This window comes from Leucoraja erinacea, unplaced genomic scaffold, assembly GCF_028641065.1.
Source record: "Leucoraja erinacea ecotype New England unplaced genomic scaffold, Leri_hhj_1 Leri_274S, whole genome shotgun sequence".
In the NCBI taxonomy this organism is placed as follows: domain Eukaryota; kingdom Metazoa; phylum Chordata; class Chondrichthyes; order Rajiformes; family Rajidae; genus Leucoraja; species Leucoraja erinaceus.
In genome coordinates, this window is record NW_026576175.1 from 41,547 (window position 1) to 58,751 (window position 17,205).

At 48.4% G+C, this 17,205-nt stretch overlaps 3 protein-coding genes across 3 annotated transcripts in view; all 3 read right to left on the reverse strand.

Annotated features, from left to right (window-relative positions):
* LOC129693388 (oocyte zinc finger protein XlCOF19-like) overlaps positions 1 to 17,205 on the reverse strand; it is a 43,030-nt gene that overhangs the window by 10,207 nt on the left and 15,618 nt on the right. The window lies entirely within an intron of this gene.
* LOC129693389 (zinc finger protein 665-like) overlaps positions 629 to 17,205 on the reverse strand; it is a 63,042-nt gene continuing 46,465 nt past the window's right edge. Inside the window, exons 3-6 of the mRNA XM_055630221.1 lie at positions 13,399 to 13,505; positions 12,527 to 13,104; positions 11,852 to 11,986; positions 629 to 3,292 (exon numbers count right to left, since the gene is read on the reverse strand). Coding sequence (XP_055486196.1) covers positions 2,226 to 3,292; positions 11,852 to 11,986; positions 12,527 to 13,104; positions 13,399 to 13,505 — 1,887 coding nt within the window. The 3' untranslated portion in view covers positions 629 to 2,225. The remainder of the gene's footprint in view (positions 3,293 to 11,851; positions 11,987 to 12,526; positions 13,105 to 13,398; positions 13,506 to 17,205) is intronic.
* LOC129693386 (protein NYNRIN-like) lies at positions 11,309 to 15,887 on the reverse strand. The gene is made up of 2 exons (XM_055630218.1): positions 15,531 to 15,887; positions 11,309 to 15,457 (listed from the first exon to the last, which is right to left on the reverse strand). The coding sequence occupies exon 2, from the start codon at positions 13,479 to 13,481 to the stop codon at positions 12,333 to 12,335; it is 1,149 nt and encodes a 382-aa protein (XP_055486193.1). The 5' UTR covers positions 13,482 to 15,457; positions 15,531 to 15,887; the 3' UTR covers positions 11,309 to 12,332.

The window sequence follows — 17,205 nt, forward strand, 5'->3', positions numbered from 1 at the left end:
AGGTTCACAGTGAATGGCAGCGATGGCTCGAAGGGCTGAATGGCCTCCTGCCCCTATTGTCTATTGACGGGCAGGGGAAGGGACGCTCACTGCCGGTGCTGCCACAGGCTGGACATGCGTGTGAAACCCTTGCCACACTCAGCGCACACAAAGGGTTACTCTCGGTGTGTATCCACTGGTGCTCCCACAGTCCCCGTGCGCTCTTGAAATGCTTGCCGCAGCGGCAGGTGGAAGCGGCGCTCGACGGTGTGGGTGCGCAGTCTCCCTCTCTCTGCATATAGCACCCGTTCTTGATCTTAAACCATGTATTGTGCTTTTGTATATAATTTATTGTGCTTTATTGTGGGGAGGTGAGCTCAGCCTTCCAAGCCTCGATCCCAGCTCAGCCTATTTCATAAGAAAGACATTTATTTCATGGAAAATACATTTATTTCATTGAAAAGACATTTATTTCATTGGAATACAACTTGGCTCCAGCGGGTTAACGAGCCAAAGTCCTTTACCACAGCCAGAGTCTTGCGGACATCCACGGGCGGAGAGCGAGATCCCACCGTTCGGAGTTGAGGGGGAATGGCCGGTGGACGGGAAGCGGTGACTCCGGATTAATCCTGACGCCTTTTGCCTGCGAGAAGAAGACAATGGAATGACGAACAGATGGGTCACGATGGAGGGTGTTGATGACTGATCAGCTCGGACCTTGCTTCCCATCCAAAGAATGGAACCGTATTCTCAACTGGGCCAAGGAGGGCTTATATTAGGAACACCTCCATCCGTTTCCCACCACGGATGGCCGACCTGCTGAGTTCTACCGGCACTTTGGAGGGGAATGAACAGGTGACGTGTCAGGTCTGGACCCTTCTTTAGACTGATGGAGTCAGGGGAGAAAGCTGGAAAAAAGAGATGGACACACTGCAGGACTTGATTAGGGTGGAGGGGGGTAATCTCCTTAATTTGGAGTATTCGGTGACCATGTTATTGGGCTTTAAGATGTGAGGTGCTGTTCCTCCAGTTTGCGTGTCACCTCACTCTGGCAATGGAGGAGGCCCAGGACAGAAAGATCAGTGTGGGAGTGGGAAGGGGAGTTAAAATGGTTGGCAACAGGGAGATCCAGCAGGCCTTGGTGGACCGAGCGCAAGTGTAGGGTGAAATGCTGGAGTAACTCAGCGGGACACATAGCATCTCCAGAGGGAAGAATGAGTGGCGTTGCAGGTTGAGACCCTTATTCAGAAGTGATAGGTGGATATAGGTGAGGGAGACACAAGAAACTGCAGATGTTGGAATCTTGCATCAAATACAATTTAGTTAGATGCACAGAATCTGTTGCCCAGAGTATGGGAATCGAGAACCAGAGGACATGGATTCAAGGTGAAGGGGAAAAGATTTAATAGGAATCTGAGAGGTAACTTTTTCACACAAAGGCTGGTGTGTGTATGGAACGAGCAGCCAGAGGAGGTAGGTGAGGCTGGGACTATCCCAAATTTTAAGAAACACTTAGTCAGGTACACGGATAGTAAAAGTTTGGAGGGATATGTACCAAACGCAGGCAGGTTAGACTAGTGTAGCTGGGACATGTTGATAGGTGTGGGCCAGTTGGGCCGAAGGGCCTGTATCCACACTGTATGACTCGAACACGAAGTGCTGCAGTAACTTGGCGGGTCAGGGAGCATCTGTGGAGAACATGGAAAGGTGACGTTTCACAGAGTACTGGAGTACATCAGCGGGTCAGGCAGTATCTGTGGAGAACATGGAAAGGTGACATTTTGGGTCAGGACCCTTCTTTAGACTGACGAACTGTAGATGCTGGTGCACAAAAATAGACACAAAATGCTGGAATAACAGGCCGCATCTCGGGAGAGAAGGAATGGGTGACGTTTTGGGTCGAGACTGAAGAGGTACCCATTCCTTCCAGCATTTTGTGTCTACCTAAACAGCGCCTATCCACATTACGGTGTGCCAGCAGGCTGGAGGAGCGGGCAAAGGCCTTGCCACAGAGCGGGCAGGAAAAGAGGCGCTGGCTGGTGTGGACTCGCCAGTGCTCCAACAGGTGGTCAAGGCGGGTGAAGCCTTTACCACAGGACAGGCAGGGGGAGGGGCGCTCACCACTGTGGGTACGCCGGTGCTGCCACAGGCTGGACATGCGGGTGAAACCCTTGCCACACTCAGCGCACTCAAAGGGTCTCTCTCTGGTGTGTATCTGCTAATGTTCCCTCAGCCCCCGTGCGCTCTTAAAACTCTTGCCGCAGTGGGAGCAGCGACTTGCTGCCATGAGCCCGCCGGTGCTGCCGCAACCCCCGCGAGCTGTCAAACGACTCGCCACAGTACGGGCAGTCATAGGGCTGGCCACTGGTGTGCACGCATTGGTGAGACAGGACATGGGAGGCCATGACAAAGCGCTCTCCACACACCGGGCTGGGGACGGGATGGTCGCCAGTGTGCACCTGCTGGTGGGACAGCAGCCTGGAGGAGCGGGTGAAGCCCTTGCCGCACTGGGCGCAGGTGAAGGGGCGCTCGCCGGTGTGGGTGCGCTGGTGGGACAGCAAGTTGCTGGACTGGGTAAAGCCCTTGCCGCACTGGGCGCAGGTGAAGGGGCGCTCGGCGGTGTGGGTGTGCTGGTGATCCAGCAGGTTGCTGGAGCAGGTGAAGCCCTTGCCGCAGTCGCTGCAGGTATATGGCCGCTCGGTGTGCAGGCGCCTGTGCACCTTGAGGTGCGTGCACGCCTTGAAGAATTTTCCGCAGTCGGAGCAAGAGAAGGGCCGCTCACTGCTGTGCACCCGCCGGTGCTCCCGCAGCCCCCATAACCGGGCAAAGCTCTTGCCGCAGGTGGAGCAGCCATAGGGCTTCTCACCCGTGTGCACCCGCCAATGCATCCGCAGGCCCGACAACCGGGCAAAGTTCTTGCCGCAGGTGGAGCAACCATATGGTTTCTCGCCCGTGTGCACCCGCCGGTGCATCTGCAGCCCCGACGACTGGGCAAAGCTCTTGCCGCAGGTGGAGCAGCCATAGGGCTTCTCGCCCGTGTGCACGCGCTGGTGCGTGTTCAGTTCCTTTGCCATCTTGAAGCTCTTGCCGCAGTTGGAGCATTCAAAGGGGCGTTCTTCCGTGTGCACCCGCCGGTGTCCCTGCAGCCCAGACAACTGGGTAAAGCTCTTGCCGCAGTCGGAGCAGTCAAAGGGACGTTCTCCCGTGTGTACCCGCCGGTGGATCTCCAGCTCGCTCGGGCGCTGCCAGGCCTTGCCACACACGTCACACTCATAACGCTTCTCCTTATTGTGCCCCATCATGTGGTCCTCCACTGAAGCTCAGCCCCTCGAAGCTCAACCCACACACCCAGCAGATGGGGGGGGGGGGGGCTCACCGGCTCTCTAGCCCCCCCTAATGGCCGCTCATGTCCCCTTCTCTCCGTCCACAGCAAAGGCTCCTAAACCCTGCAACACAGAGGGTCAACAAGCTGGTAAACAGGACATTACTAACGTGTAAACATTACTGGTGCTTGAAGGGGGGGGGAAGGGGGATGGGGAGGGGAACGGGGGGGGGGGGGAAGGTGGAGGGAGGAGGAGGTGAATGTGGGAGATATCAGGGGGGGGAGGAGGGTAGAGGGCAAGTGGGGGAAGTGGGATGAGGACGGTGAAAGTGAGGGGAGGGGGTGAAGGGAGAGGGGTTATGAGGGGAGAGCAGGGGGGGGGATGGGGAGAGGGAGTTGAAAATCTAGTCTTGAAAATATCCAGTGGAATAAGCGAGTTTGGCATTCTGACAGCGCATGCCCAGGTCATAGGTCACTAACTATAAATATTCTCGGCGGCTGTGATGCTATGTGGATGCAGGACTGCATTTCGCCCATCGTTGGGCCCGGGTCTCCAGCCCTGCGGGCGCTGTTGAGTTGCTGCTGAGCCGTCCCCTCCCGGGTGTCCCGTCCCTGTCCGGGGGGCGTCCGGAGATGTCCGGTATGGCCCTGGGCTGGCGGGGCGGTGGGGGCCCTGGGCTTGCAACCGGCGCGGGGAGAGGGGAGGCACTGGCTCCGGCTCGGCTCGAGCTCCCGGAGAGCCTATTCCTGGGCGGGCCGGGGACCGTCAGCTGCGCCTCTCGCCTTGTCCAGTGGCTGTCGGTTGGCCACCTCGGTGCCGGCGGGAGCCGAGCGCTGGTCATCGGTGGTGTTGCGGAGAAGGGTCTTGACCTGAAACGTCACCCATCCCTTTTCTCCGGGGATGCTGTCTGTCCCGTTGGGTTGCTGCAGCATTTTCTGTCTGTTGATGGCTGGTGCTCACCGGCGCTTGGAGGAGTTGGCCAGCGGCCTCTGTGTGGGGCGGCGAGTGCGGCTGGCGGTCTCCGACTCGTCGGGGAATGGGACCCTCGGGAGTTAGAGCGTGGTTGGGCTGGGGTTGGAGCTTCTTCTCCGCGCTGGCTGTGGGCCTGGGGCCGCCACTGCTCTGGGCCGGTGTCCCGTCGGTCCTGGGTCGCCACATACATCTCCGGCCGCCCCCCGGGCGTGGATGGGACACTCGGGAGGGGGGTGAGCGGGAGGGAGGGGAGAGAAGGGGGAGGGAGGGGAGTGGGAGGCGGGCGGGGGAGGGAGAGCGGGAGGGAGGGAGAGAGAGAGGACGGGAGGGATGGGGGGGGGGGGGGGGGAGGGGGAGGGGGAGGGGGGGGGGGAGAGAGAGAGAGAGAGAGAGAGAGAGAGAGAGGGAGAGAGAGAGAGGGAGAGAGAGGGAGGGAGAGTGGAGAGAGAGGGAGGGGGGGGAGAGGAGGGGGGGGGGGGAGGGAGAGGGAGGGAGGGGGGGGAGAGAGGGAGCGGGAAGGAGGGGGAGAGAGGGAGGAGAGAGAGAGAGAGGAGAGGGGGAGAGGGGAGGGAGAGGGGTGGGTGGAAGGGAGAGAGAGGGAGAGAGGAGGGAGGAGAGAGAGAGAATGGGAAGAGAGGGGAGGGAGAGAGAGGGAGGGGGAGGAAGGGGGAGAGAGAAAGAGAGAGAGAGAGAGGGAGGGGGAGAGAGAGAGACAGACAGACAGAGAGAGAGTGAGACAGAGAGAGAGAGCGAGAGAGAGCCACAGAGACAGACAGAGACAGAGAGTGACCGCAACCCCCCCCCCCCCCCCCCCCACACGTCGAGTCCACACTGCCTGCACCTTCACTGCCGCCCCCCCCCCCCCCCCACATATCCCACCTATCCCCCCTCCCACCATCCACCTCACACCCCTCATCCTCCTCCGCTCCAAGGAATAGAGTCCTCTCCCTATAGTTCAGACCCCCTAGTCCTGGCAACATCCTAGTAAATCTTCTCTGTGCCCTTTCCAGCTTGAAGACATCTTTCCAATAACATAGTGACCCAAATTGAACACAAAGCTGTAAATGTGACCTCACCAACATCTTATACAAGTGCAACATGATCGCCCAACTATTCAATACTCTGACTGATATAGGCCAATGTGCCAAAAGCCTTTTTGACCACCTTATCTACCTGTGATGCCACTTTCAATTAACTATGTTCCTGTACTGAGATCCCTCTGCTCTACAACACTACCCAGAGGCCTACCATTTTTGGCAGCAATAACAGGAAGGCAGATTACTATCTAAATGGTGTCAAGTTGGAAAAAGGGGAAGTACAACGGGATCTGGGGGGTCCTTGTACATCAGTGTATGAAAGTAAGCATGCGGGTACAGCAAGCAGTGAAGAAAGCAAATGGCATGCTGGCCTTTATAACAAGAGGAATCGAATATAGGAGCAAAGAGGTCCTTCTGCAGTTGTACAGAGCCCTAGTGAGACCACACTTGGAGTATGTGAGGTTATCCATTTTGGTGGCAAAAACGGGGAAAGCAGACTATTATCTAAATGGTGGCCGATTGGGAAAGGGGGAGATGCAGCGAGACCTGGGTGTCATGGTACACCAGTCATTGAAGGTAGGCATGCAGGTGCAGCAGCAGGCAGTAAAGAAAGCGAATGGTATGTTAGCTTTCATTGCAAAAGGATTTGAGTATAGGAGCAGGGAGGTTCTACTGCAGTTGTACAGGGTCTTGGTGAGACCACACCTGGAGCATTGCGTACAGTTTTGGTCTCCAAATCTGAGGAAGGACATTATTGCCATAGAGGGGGTGCAGAGACGGTTCACCAGACTGATTCCTGGGATGTCAGGACTGTCTTATGAAGAAAGACTGGATAGACTTGGTTTATACTCTCTAGAATTTAGGAGATTGAGAGGGGATCTTATAGAAACTTACAAAATTCTTAAGGGGTTGGACAGGCTAGATGCAGGAAGATTGTTCCCGATGTTGGGGAAGTCCAGGACAAGGGGTCACAGCTTAAGGATAAGAGGGAAATCCTTTAAAACCGAGATGAGAAGAACTTTTTTCATACAGAGAGTGATGAATCTCTGGAACTCTCTGCCACAGAGGGTAGTTGAGGCCAGTTCATTGGCTATATTTAAGAGGGAGTTAGATGTGGCCCTTCTGGCTAAGGGGATCAGGGGGTATGGAGAGAAGGCAGGTACGGGATACTGAGTTGGATGATCAGCCATGATCATATTGAATGGCGGTGCAGGCTCGAAGGGCCGAATGGCCTACTCCTGCACCTAATTTCTATGTTTCTATGTTTCTATGTGTGCAGTTTTGGTCCCCTAATTTGAGGAAGGACATTCTTGCTATTGAGGGAGTGCAGCGTAGATTTACAAAGTTAATTCCCGGGATGGCAGGACTGTCGTATGCTGAGAGAATGGAGCATCTGGGCTTGTACACTCTGGAGTTTAGAAGGATGAGAGGATATCTCATTGAAACATATAAGATTGTTAAGGGCTTGGACACGCTAGAGGCCGGAAACATGTTCCCGATGTTGGGGGAGTCCAGAACCAGGGGCCACATTTTTAGAATAAGGAGTAAGCCATTTAGAACAGAGACGAGGAAACACTTTTTCACACAGAGAGGGGTGAGTGTGGAATTCTGTCAGAGGACGGTGGAGGCAGGTTCTCTGGATGCTTTCAAGAGAGAGCTAGATAGGGCTCTTAAAAATAGCGTAGTCAGGGGATATGGGGGAAGGCAGGAACGGGGTACTGATTGGGGATGATCAGCCATGATCACATTGAATGGCCTACTCCTGCACCTATTATCTATTGTCATTCACTGTGTAGGTCAGGGGTGGGCAACCCGGTTTTGCCTAGGGGACAGGTCCCAGGTCTGTGAGCGGCTGGAGGGCCACATCTATCGCCAGTTAATAAACTTTGACATATTTATATATTTAAGAAATATTATGTCTACTGAACATAGGAATTATTTTGAGACACTGGTATTAAAACAACCCTCAAGAATCTTAAGATCAAGGGGGAAGCTGGTGAGCAGTGACATGTAGGGACGTGTTTTTCTGAGCCTCTGCCCAGGGCGAACTTTTTATACTAATAACTTTTTTTTCTATTAACCTCAGATGACTTGGGTTTAAGACATGCGTTATTGAACTGCAGGTGCATCAAGTTAGTGACTTTGCATTTGCATATTGACAGCGTTGGAGACGCCAAGGGCAAAACAAAGTCTGACAAAGACAAAGCCGATAAAGCCTCGGGGTCCCAAGATGGTGAGTCTGCCGACTTGTCTGAAGTGATGGCTGCCGTAACAAACAGCGAAAACAGAATCTTGGCAGAATAGATTCAAGTACCAAAGACTTGAATGCTAAAATAGACTCTATATGGGACCACATGGCGAAACATGACACCCATTTGAAAGAGCTGGTGGGCGGTCTGAATAGATACTCCGACAAGAGAACAAAACTTGAGGGGGAAATGGACCAGCTAAAGTCAGAAGTTGCCATGCTACGCCTAAAACTGGACGACCTGGAGGTACGACAACGCCGGTGCAATGCAGGCATCGTCAGGATAAAAGAGGGATTCGAGACCGGCGGAGACCTGCGGCCTACGGATGCTGTCGCTAAGATGCTACGGGAGCTACTGAGCCTCGACTTCACTCCGACTCTAGACTGAGCCCACCGTAGCCTATGGTCTCCACCCAACGCAGGAGAATCTCCGAGGGTCATCGTGGTAAAGTTCCATTACTACCAAGAGATAAGTGGAAGTTTTCCGAAAAGCTGCCCGCTTGGCCCCGCTGACCCTAAATGACAAGCGAGTGAGCATTTTCCCGGATTACACCGCAGCGGTGGCTAAAAACAGAGCGGCCTTCTCCAAAGCTAAGCGGCTACTGCGGACTTGCCAGGGCATAAAGTTTGGAATCCTGTACCCTGCGACTCTCCGTATCTCATTGTCTACCGGCTAAGACAAGCGGTTTGGAGACCCGTCGGCAGCGCTGGACAACATCAGGAAGAATCGTAAGCCCCAAGACTGAGATATCGACATACTCGTATTAGCGGCTAACTGGTGTTGGCAGCTAGTGCAGCGGACTAGCAAGGAGTCGAGTTATAGGTTAAAGTTACGGTTCGAGTTTGACTTTATTTTAGTATTTAACTGTCATATTCCAAAATTCACGCGTAATGTTGCCTTTATTGTTTAATACAGATGTGTTTCAATAATGACTAATCCATCTGAAAAATATTTATTTTATATTCTATAAGGCCATTTAGTGTTTGGAAATTATCCTGATGACCGAATTTCACTGACCTATAAGAGATTGCTATGATAACTGTTGTACAGAGATTAATGCACATATTTTTCAATCAGAAATATTGTAAGTTCATTGTAATATAATCTTTATAAGATTATGGTTCGCCCTGTTTAGGGTTCATTGTTGGAGGGTTTAAAAAAAAAAATATGGTTATTTGCTATGTTACACTGATAGTGGGGGATGCGATCTCTAGGGTACTGGTAGATCAGCAGGGGTTTTTTAAGGCTCTGTTTTTTGTTTGTAGGCAGGGACTTTATTGTTTTTTTACTTTCTTACTACCCTGTAAAAAATGGATGACAACAAAAATGAGGACTGTATTCTCTTCTTGAGTTGGAATATAAAGGGAATGAATAATCCAGTAAAGCGGAGCAGAGACTTTGCACATTTAAAATCTCTGAAATATGATATTATTTTCCTTCAGGAAACTCACCTCCAATCAAGTGAACGTGTGAAACTGAAAAAAGCCTCCTAAAGGTCAAATATTCTGCTCCAAAAATGAGTTTAGATAACAAGGCACAGCTATTTTAATCAGGAAGGAGAGTCCATTCATCCTACTGTCCACCATCGCCAACCCCAGGGGAAGGTATGTAGTTGCAACAGGCAATCTATATGGCACACAGGTGGCACTGGCCAATGTATATGGATCAAATTGGGATGACCCATCATTTTTCTCTAGCTTCATAACATCCCTCCCAAATCTCAATGACCACCAACTGATATTAGGGGGGATTTTAATTGTGTATTACATCCTTATTTGGACAGATCCAACCTGAGACATAACAGTAAAATTTCAAATTCTGGCCCTGTTATCAATTCATTTATAGAATCCTATACTCTTTTTGACTCCTGGAGAAGAAATAACCCAAAAACAAAATATTCCTTTTTTCCCAGTACACCATTCTTGTTCAAGAATTGATTTTTTTTTCTTGTAGATAGTAGGATCCTGTCCATGGTTAAGGGGAGCCAGTATAACAGTATTGTTATTTCTGACCACAGCCCTGTGCAACTAGATATAGGCTTACTAGACTGCCCTAGACTTCGACACACTTGGCAGTTTGATCTTCTATTACTATCTAGGGAGTCCTTCAAAAGATTTCTTTCTCAACAAATAGACACCTTTATGGAAATTAATAATACTCCGGACATGCACTTAGCGACTATCTGGGAGGCTCTTAAAGCCTGTCTTTGAGGCCAGATAATCTCATATACAGCATATGAGAGGAAGAAATATAAACAACGTCTGACAGAACTGTTGCACAGTATAGCGGAAATAGACCGTTTGTATGCCAATTCGCCAACACCTGAACTTTACAAGGAGAAATTATTACTTAAGACGGAATTGGACAATTTATCCACCAGACAAACAGAGCAATTAATCTTCAAATCAAAGAAGATTTTTTATGAACACGGAGAAAAGGCAGGAAAACTTTTAGCTCACTAGATCAGACAATCCACAGCCGCCAGTACTATTCCTGAAATGTTAACATCTCCGGGGGTAAAGACTACTGATCCAGATGCCATCAATGACCAGTTTAAACAGTTTTATTTTTCCATCTATACTTCAGAACCACCCAGTGATCTGTCATGTATTCCTGCCTTCTTAAACAGCCTGTACATCCCAGAAATTACTACAGAGGACCAAGCACAAATTGATGGGGAAATATCAACCAAAGAAATATTACGATACAATTAAATCGATGCAGAGCAACAAAGCTCCAGGACCAGACAGTTTCCCAATTGAAATATACAAAGAATTTGCAATCAAACTGGCTCCAACACTTAAATTGTTGTATCAGGAAATGTTTAGCCAACAGAAACTACCTTAAACAATGTGGCAGGCAACCATATCAGTCCTGCTTAAAAAAGATCAAGACCCACTATTGTGTGGTTCATACCGCCCTGTAAGCTTGCTGAGTTGTGATTTTAAAATCCTCACAAAAATTTTAGCCATCCGTCTTGAAACAGTAATCTCCGTTATTAACCGTGACCAAACGGGCAGGCAGTCGTTCTATAACATGCGGCACCTACTTAATGTATTGTATACACCTCACACCACAGAACAATTAGAAGTAATTATTTCTTTAGACGCCGAGCTGGCCTTCGACCGTGTCGAATGGCAATATTTGTTTGCTGTTCTCAAAAGATTTGACTTTGGTCCATCATTTTTATCATGGATTAATATATTATATTTTGCACCAACGGCAGCTGTGCGGACCAACAATATAATTTCTGACTACTTTCTACTCCATAGGGACTACAGACAGGGCTGCAGCCTTTCTCCCTACTTATTTGATTTGGCAATAGATCCACTTGCTATAGCTCTTAGGACAGAAGATGGTATCAGAGGTATCTTTCGAAATGGTAAATCTCACAAAGTATCGCTGTACGCAGACGACCTGCTGTATATATATCCAACCCAACTGACACCATACCAAAGCTACTGCATATATTAGAGAATTTTGGCTGCCTGTCAGGTACATAAGATAAATTACTCAAAGAGCTTGTTTTTCCCAATCAATCACACTGACGGTGTTGATTCACGTTTCTCTCTCACATCGGTTGTTTCGACAATAATCGACCAGGCACCAGGGTTGCTTTAAACGTACGTTTTATTGAGCAGGAATCTCCACACAGGTTACAACCTGGCAAAGAGTCAAGCTGCCTGCCCTTAATTGCAAGGCTCTTTATATGTTAATGCCATCGTTTAGCACCTCCCACTCAAAGAGTCAAGCTGCCTGCCCTTAATTGCAAGGCTCTTTATATGTTAATGCCACCGTTTAGCACCTCCCACATTCCCCCCCGATCAAAGGACCAACACGTTGGGAGAAACAGGAAACCAAGTATGTCCATATAAGGGGATGTTAGAGGAACCACGCATAATCTCAGACCAGTACATTCCTTAGTCTTTCTGGCTAGGGGGGGGTTGTGTATTCCTCAATCTTGTCAGACTGGGCCTGTGATCCTTTATTCATGACTACACAGTAACTGCAAGAGATTGTGTATTCGCTCCTAGGCCGCTGTTCCAGCAAGTCTGGTCAGCAGCCATCTTATGTCCTTTGTTTCAGTCTACCTGGCCAACCATTTTGTCTTTCAGAACAATCTTATAACATTGATTCAGAATTTCTATTCATCATTCCCCCCTTTTGCCATTCTTATGGCAACACTCATAGTCCATTTAAAAGTCCCATTCGCCAAAACTCGTAACCTTTTAGTTCCCTGGCCAAGGCTTCTTGGACCGTCCAACCTTTATCCCCAATTCTCCTTCCTCACGCACTTCATCGTTTTCGCTGTCGTTGGGGAATGGTAACAGTCTCTGCTGCTCACGTTGTAAGACCATCATTCGTACAGAACTTTTAGCTTCCTCGGGGGTGGTCCCCAAACCCAATAAGGCCACCATTAATCGGGCTTGACGGGGACCGGTTTTTTGTCCTGGCACTTCACCAGTCGTTCAGTTCAACCCCATGCAGGGGATGGGGTAAACAGGGAGGTAACTGATTTCATTTGTGGATAACAAAGCACCTGCCCCTTCCCGAATAGCTCGTTGTGTGCCTGGATGAATAAATTGGAGTTAGTTAGGAGTCTCCTGTTAGTTCCGTCCGTGTTCAGTCTTTGTCCATTTCCAGCCGAAACCGATTAACCTGGCAGTGGTCGCCACACATATTAATGCCACAAAGACCCTGATCTCAGTGATTTATTTCGTATCTGTGAAGACAAGGGAGGGAAAAAAAGAACGTGCAATCTCATAGCAAAATTAATTCGTGCCCTGCTTTCCGTGGACTGGATCCCCCTCCCTGACCTCGACCTCCCACCTTTGCTTGGTGTCACCAACCACTTTGCAATGGTGCAGATGCACCCACGCCGATCGTCCTTCTACCTTTACCGCGGTGGGGGTGGTGAGGAGAACCTGGAAGGGGCCCAACCATCGAGGAGAAAGGGTGTCCTTACGAACCCAATTCTTAATCAACACATAAGAACCCGGGGTGATCCGTCCATTAACGGGAAATTCTATGTCGCCCACATAAGCGGCCTTGACCTCCCCATGAATCTCATGCAGGGCCCTTGTAAGGGCAAGGACATAAGAGACCATCTCCTCCGTCATGTGATGCAACGTCATTGTGGCCGGGATAATGTCTGTCCAAGGGGTGTGCAGAGGTCGGCCATAGATGATCTCTGCAGGAGACAACCTTGTCTTCCCTGCTGGAAGGACTCTGATCTGGAACAAAGCGACAGGCAACATTTTAACCCAGGTGGAGCCTGATTGGTCCACCAGCTTGGCAAGCTTGGTCTTCAGGGTCTGGTTCAAGCGTTCCACCATTCCTGCAGCCTGTGGGCGATAAGCACAATGTAGCCGCTGGGTTACGCCCAGCTGTCGGTACAATTCTTTATTGATAGCGGCAATGAAGTGAGGGCCGTTATCCGAACTGATGGTGTTTGGAACCCCAAAGCGAGGAACAACCTGCCGTAATAAAATAGACACCACCGTAGAGGCAGTGCAATCAGTGGTTGGAAAGGCTTCAATCCATCTAGAAAACACATCAACAATAACAAGTACATGTTTATAACACTGACACTTAGGCAAATCAATAAAATACATCTGTAAGGTTTCAAACGGAGCAGTAGGTAATGCAGTACGACCCGTCTGGCAGACAACTCCTTTACCAGGGTTGTGTGTAGCACAGGTGAGGCACCGCGCACTAGTTTGGGCTGCCAAAACCTTAAGTTGAGGATGCCACCATGCCTGTAAGAGAGCGCCTACTAGCAAGGTGGCCCCACAGTGCGTGGCTAAATGTAGGCAATCAACAACCCAGGTGGCTAACTGGTCTGTCATACAGGTCTGTCCGGCCGGCGTGAGCCACAATCCAGAGTCAGCCTTCCGACAGCCCAGCTGCTCCCATTCCATTATAACATTAGCAGAGGCGTCCCCCTGTAAGAGCTATACATCATTTATGGTTGGCATAGGTTTCTCAGATTCAGACGAGCCCATATAAAGGCTTTTCACCTGCCTCATCATACTACCCACCACTTTAAATCTACCGCGTGAAGCACACTTAGCCGCATCGTCAGCCAACCTGTTACCAAACAGGACTGGCAACGGGGGCAGGCTGGTTCAACGGGGGTGCTCCACGGACTCCCCAAGGATAATCCTCTACCTCCTCCTCGTCGTCACCTCCCAAATCTATGCCAGCCACCGACTTACGTAAGTCTTTATCTACCTTGGCCATATTTTGTCTCTCTCTCTCTCCTGACGATCCTTACTTTCCTTAGCAAGCCTGCATTCCTGTTTTAATACTGTCACTGACTTCTCCTGACCCCCCTCGGTCAGGGGTATTCCTGTTTCAAGGCATTGCTCTGCCAACTGGCCGTTAAAGACCGTGCCTTTTCTTTGTTACAATGATCGATCCACAACTGAATGGCCCTTTTACATTTTTTTTTTTTTTTTTTTTTAAATCCGTTCTCCATATTACACTTTGGGCTCTTGATAACACACTCATAACCCCCTTCAGGCCATTCATCCTTCCCCAGTTTATGAATGAGTCCTCCCGACATACGCCTAAAGGTCTCCTCCATTTCTGGATGCAAGAAACATAGCTGATGTAATGGCCGGTCTGGGTGACAACTGGTGTCCATACCATTACCCATTTTTAAACTTATTACTATTACACACAATATTTCAGGGTTAACCGCGAGTCCTTGGTTCCACCGTATCTCACTCGGTCACTTCAATTCCTGACCTTCGCGTGGAGGATTTCCTCTCTTAACAACCAGTCTAAGGCGGACTTTCTGTGAGATACGGAGGTACTTTGGTCTCGGCTAACACTCAATACTTGCTAACTCTTTCAGGGTTAACCTAGAGCCCTTGGTTCCTCCGTATCTCACTCGGCCACTTTAAAGTGGACTTTCTGTGAGATATGGGGGTACCTTGGTCTCAGTTAACGTCTCAATACTAGTTAACTTTATTACACAAATATCACAACAAAATTTCAGGGTTAACCGTGAGTCCTTGGTTCCGTCGTATCTCACTCGGCCACTTTAAAGCGGACTTTCTGTGAGATATGGGGGTACCTTGGTCTCGGTTAACACTCAATACTTGCTAACTCTTTCAGGGTTAACCTAGAGCCCTTGGTTCCTCCGTATCTCACTCGGCCACTTTAAAGTGGACTTTCTGTGAGATATGGGGGTACCTTGGTCTCAGTTAACGTCTCAATACTAGTTAACTTTATTACACAAATATCACAACAAAATTTCAGGGTTAACCGTGAGTCCTTGGTTCCGTCGTATCTCACTCGGCCACTTTAAAGTGGACTTTCTGTGAGATATGAGGGTACTTTGGTCTCGGCTAACACTCAATACTTGTTAACTCTTTCAACTAGTTAACTTCCTATACACAGTGCACTCCTCTTATATACCGTCTACGGTCCCCCTCTACGGGGTGTTTTATCCGCTCGATCAGACTAGGATAATCCTCGAGACGGCCCTATCCCCGTGCCCACAACCGGAATGTTCGGATGTCGTCCCACCAACTGACGCAAGTCAGCGAATTACCCTGCTACGCCGGGATACGAGGAAGGACCAAGAGGAGATTTAACTAAATCTACTCACTTGGCTGCGCACCCTTCACATCGATCCCGTCGCCCAGTGGATTCACTCGCCGGCTCGATCAGTCGCTGGTTGACATCCCACTTCTGACACCAAAATGTTGATTCACGTTTCTCTCTCACATCGGTTGTTTCGACAATAATCGACCAGGCACCAGGGTTGCTTTAAACGTACGTTTTATTGAGCAGGAATCTCCACACAGGTTACAACCTGGCAAAGAGTCAAGCTGCCTGCCCTTAATTGCAAGGCTCTTTATATGTTAATGCCACCGTTTAGCACCTCCCACTCAAAGAGTCAAGCTGCCTGCCCTTAATTGCAAGGCTCTTTATATGTTAATGCCACCGTTTAGCACCTCCCACATTCCCCCCCGATCAAAGGACCAACACGTTGGGAGAAACAGGAAACCAAGTATGTCCATATAAGGGGATGTTAGAGGAACCACGCATAATCTCAGACCAGTACATTCCTTAGTCTTTCTGGCTAGGGGGGGGGGTTGTGTATTCCTCAATCTTGTCAGACTGGGCCTGTGATCCTTTATTCATGACTACACAGTAACTGCAAGAGATTGTGTATTCGCTCCTAGGCTGCTGTTCCAGCAAGTCTGGTCAGCAGCCATCTTATGTCCTTTGTTTCAGTCTACCTGGCCAACCATTTTGTCTTTCAGAACAATCTTATAACATTGATTCAGAATTTCTATTCATCATTGGCGACTACTCCAGCTTTCCATTTAAACTTGAGAAAAATGTACTTACTTACCTGCGAATTAAAGTCACCCATACCATGGGAGGTTTACACAGCCATAACTTTAAATCATTATTAGAACGAACAGCACAGGACTTCCAAAAATGGTCAACACTACTGCTCTCATTATTAGTATGCTGCATCAATATCGTTAAAATGACAGTTTTACCTAGATTTCTTTATCTTTTTCAAATGATCCCCATATTCATACCTAGGACAACTTTTCAGCAATTAGATAGACTAATCTCATCATTTATTTGGAACAATTCAAATCCCAGGATGAAGAAAATATACTTGGAAGTTCTAAGAAGGCGGGTGATCTAGGTTTGTCTAACTTTATCTATTACTACTGGGCTGCAAATATTGTTAAACTTTTACATTGGACATATTCATATGAGAGTAAACAGGGCACAGACTGGGCACAGATGGAACTCTTAACTGATCCACTACCGATAATCACCTGCTCACTACCTTATAATCGTAAAATACAAATGACAAACCCGGTGGTTAAAACCTCGCTTAAAATATGGCTACAGTTCAGGAAATATTTTGGACTAAAAGGTGAAAGTTAGTTATTAATTGGTTATTGTCATATTTAAGCTTTCCTGGTGTGAAAAGCCAATTGCCATTACATGATGGGATACTTGGCCAAAATAATCACGGCAAGGTTTTTTTAAAGTAAGTTGAATATTCACAGCTCCCTTCCAGGTTTTTTTATGTAAATTGTATAGTTAATCAGATAGGAGGGGGCCAGGGTGAGATTACTGGTGCTTTTGGAATGACTGGCTTTTGGCAAAGTGAAAAACAACTCCTGATTTGGATGTGCCTGGTACGTCTTTGGACTTATCTCATATCTCTTTCTTTCTTTCTTTTAAAATCTTTTTATTAGCTTTTTTTTCAAAAGCAAAAACAAAACAACAAAATAAAAGAATAATGATAAACATAACAATGATATTGATACATAGGGATCAGGATTACATTAATAAAAGGTATAACCTAAATATGAGTCCAGTGTCAAAATACACATTGAATATAGACCTCCCGGACTCTATGTAAATATAGTTAAATGTTTAAAAGAAAACTTATATATTAAAAAATATATAAAAAGACAAAAAAGGGAAAAAAAAGAGAAAAAAGGAAAAAACAAAACCCCCCTAAACTAGAGAAAAAAAAAGCAAAACAGAATCTGAGCTGCAAAGAATTTCAACAATTTAAGTCCCTGTTTGTCGTCAAGTCCGTTCCACCATATAAAGGTAAAATAATTTTTATAACAGTTGGAGAGAGGA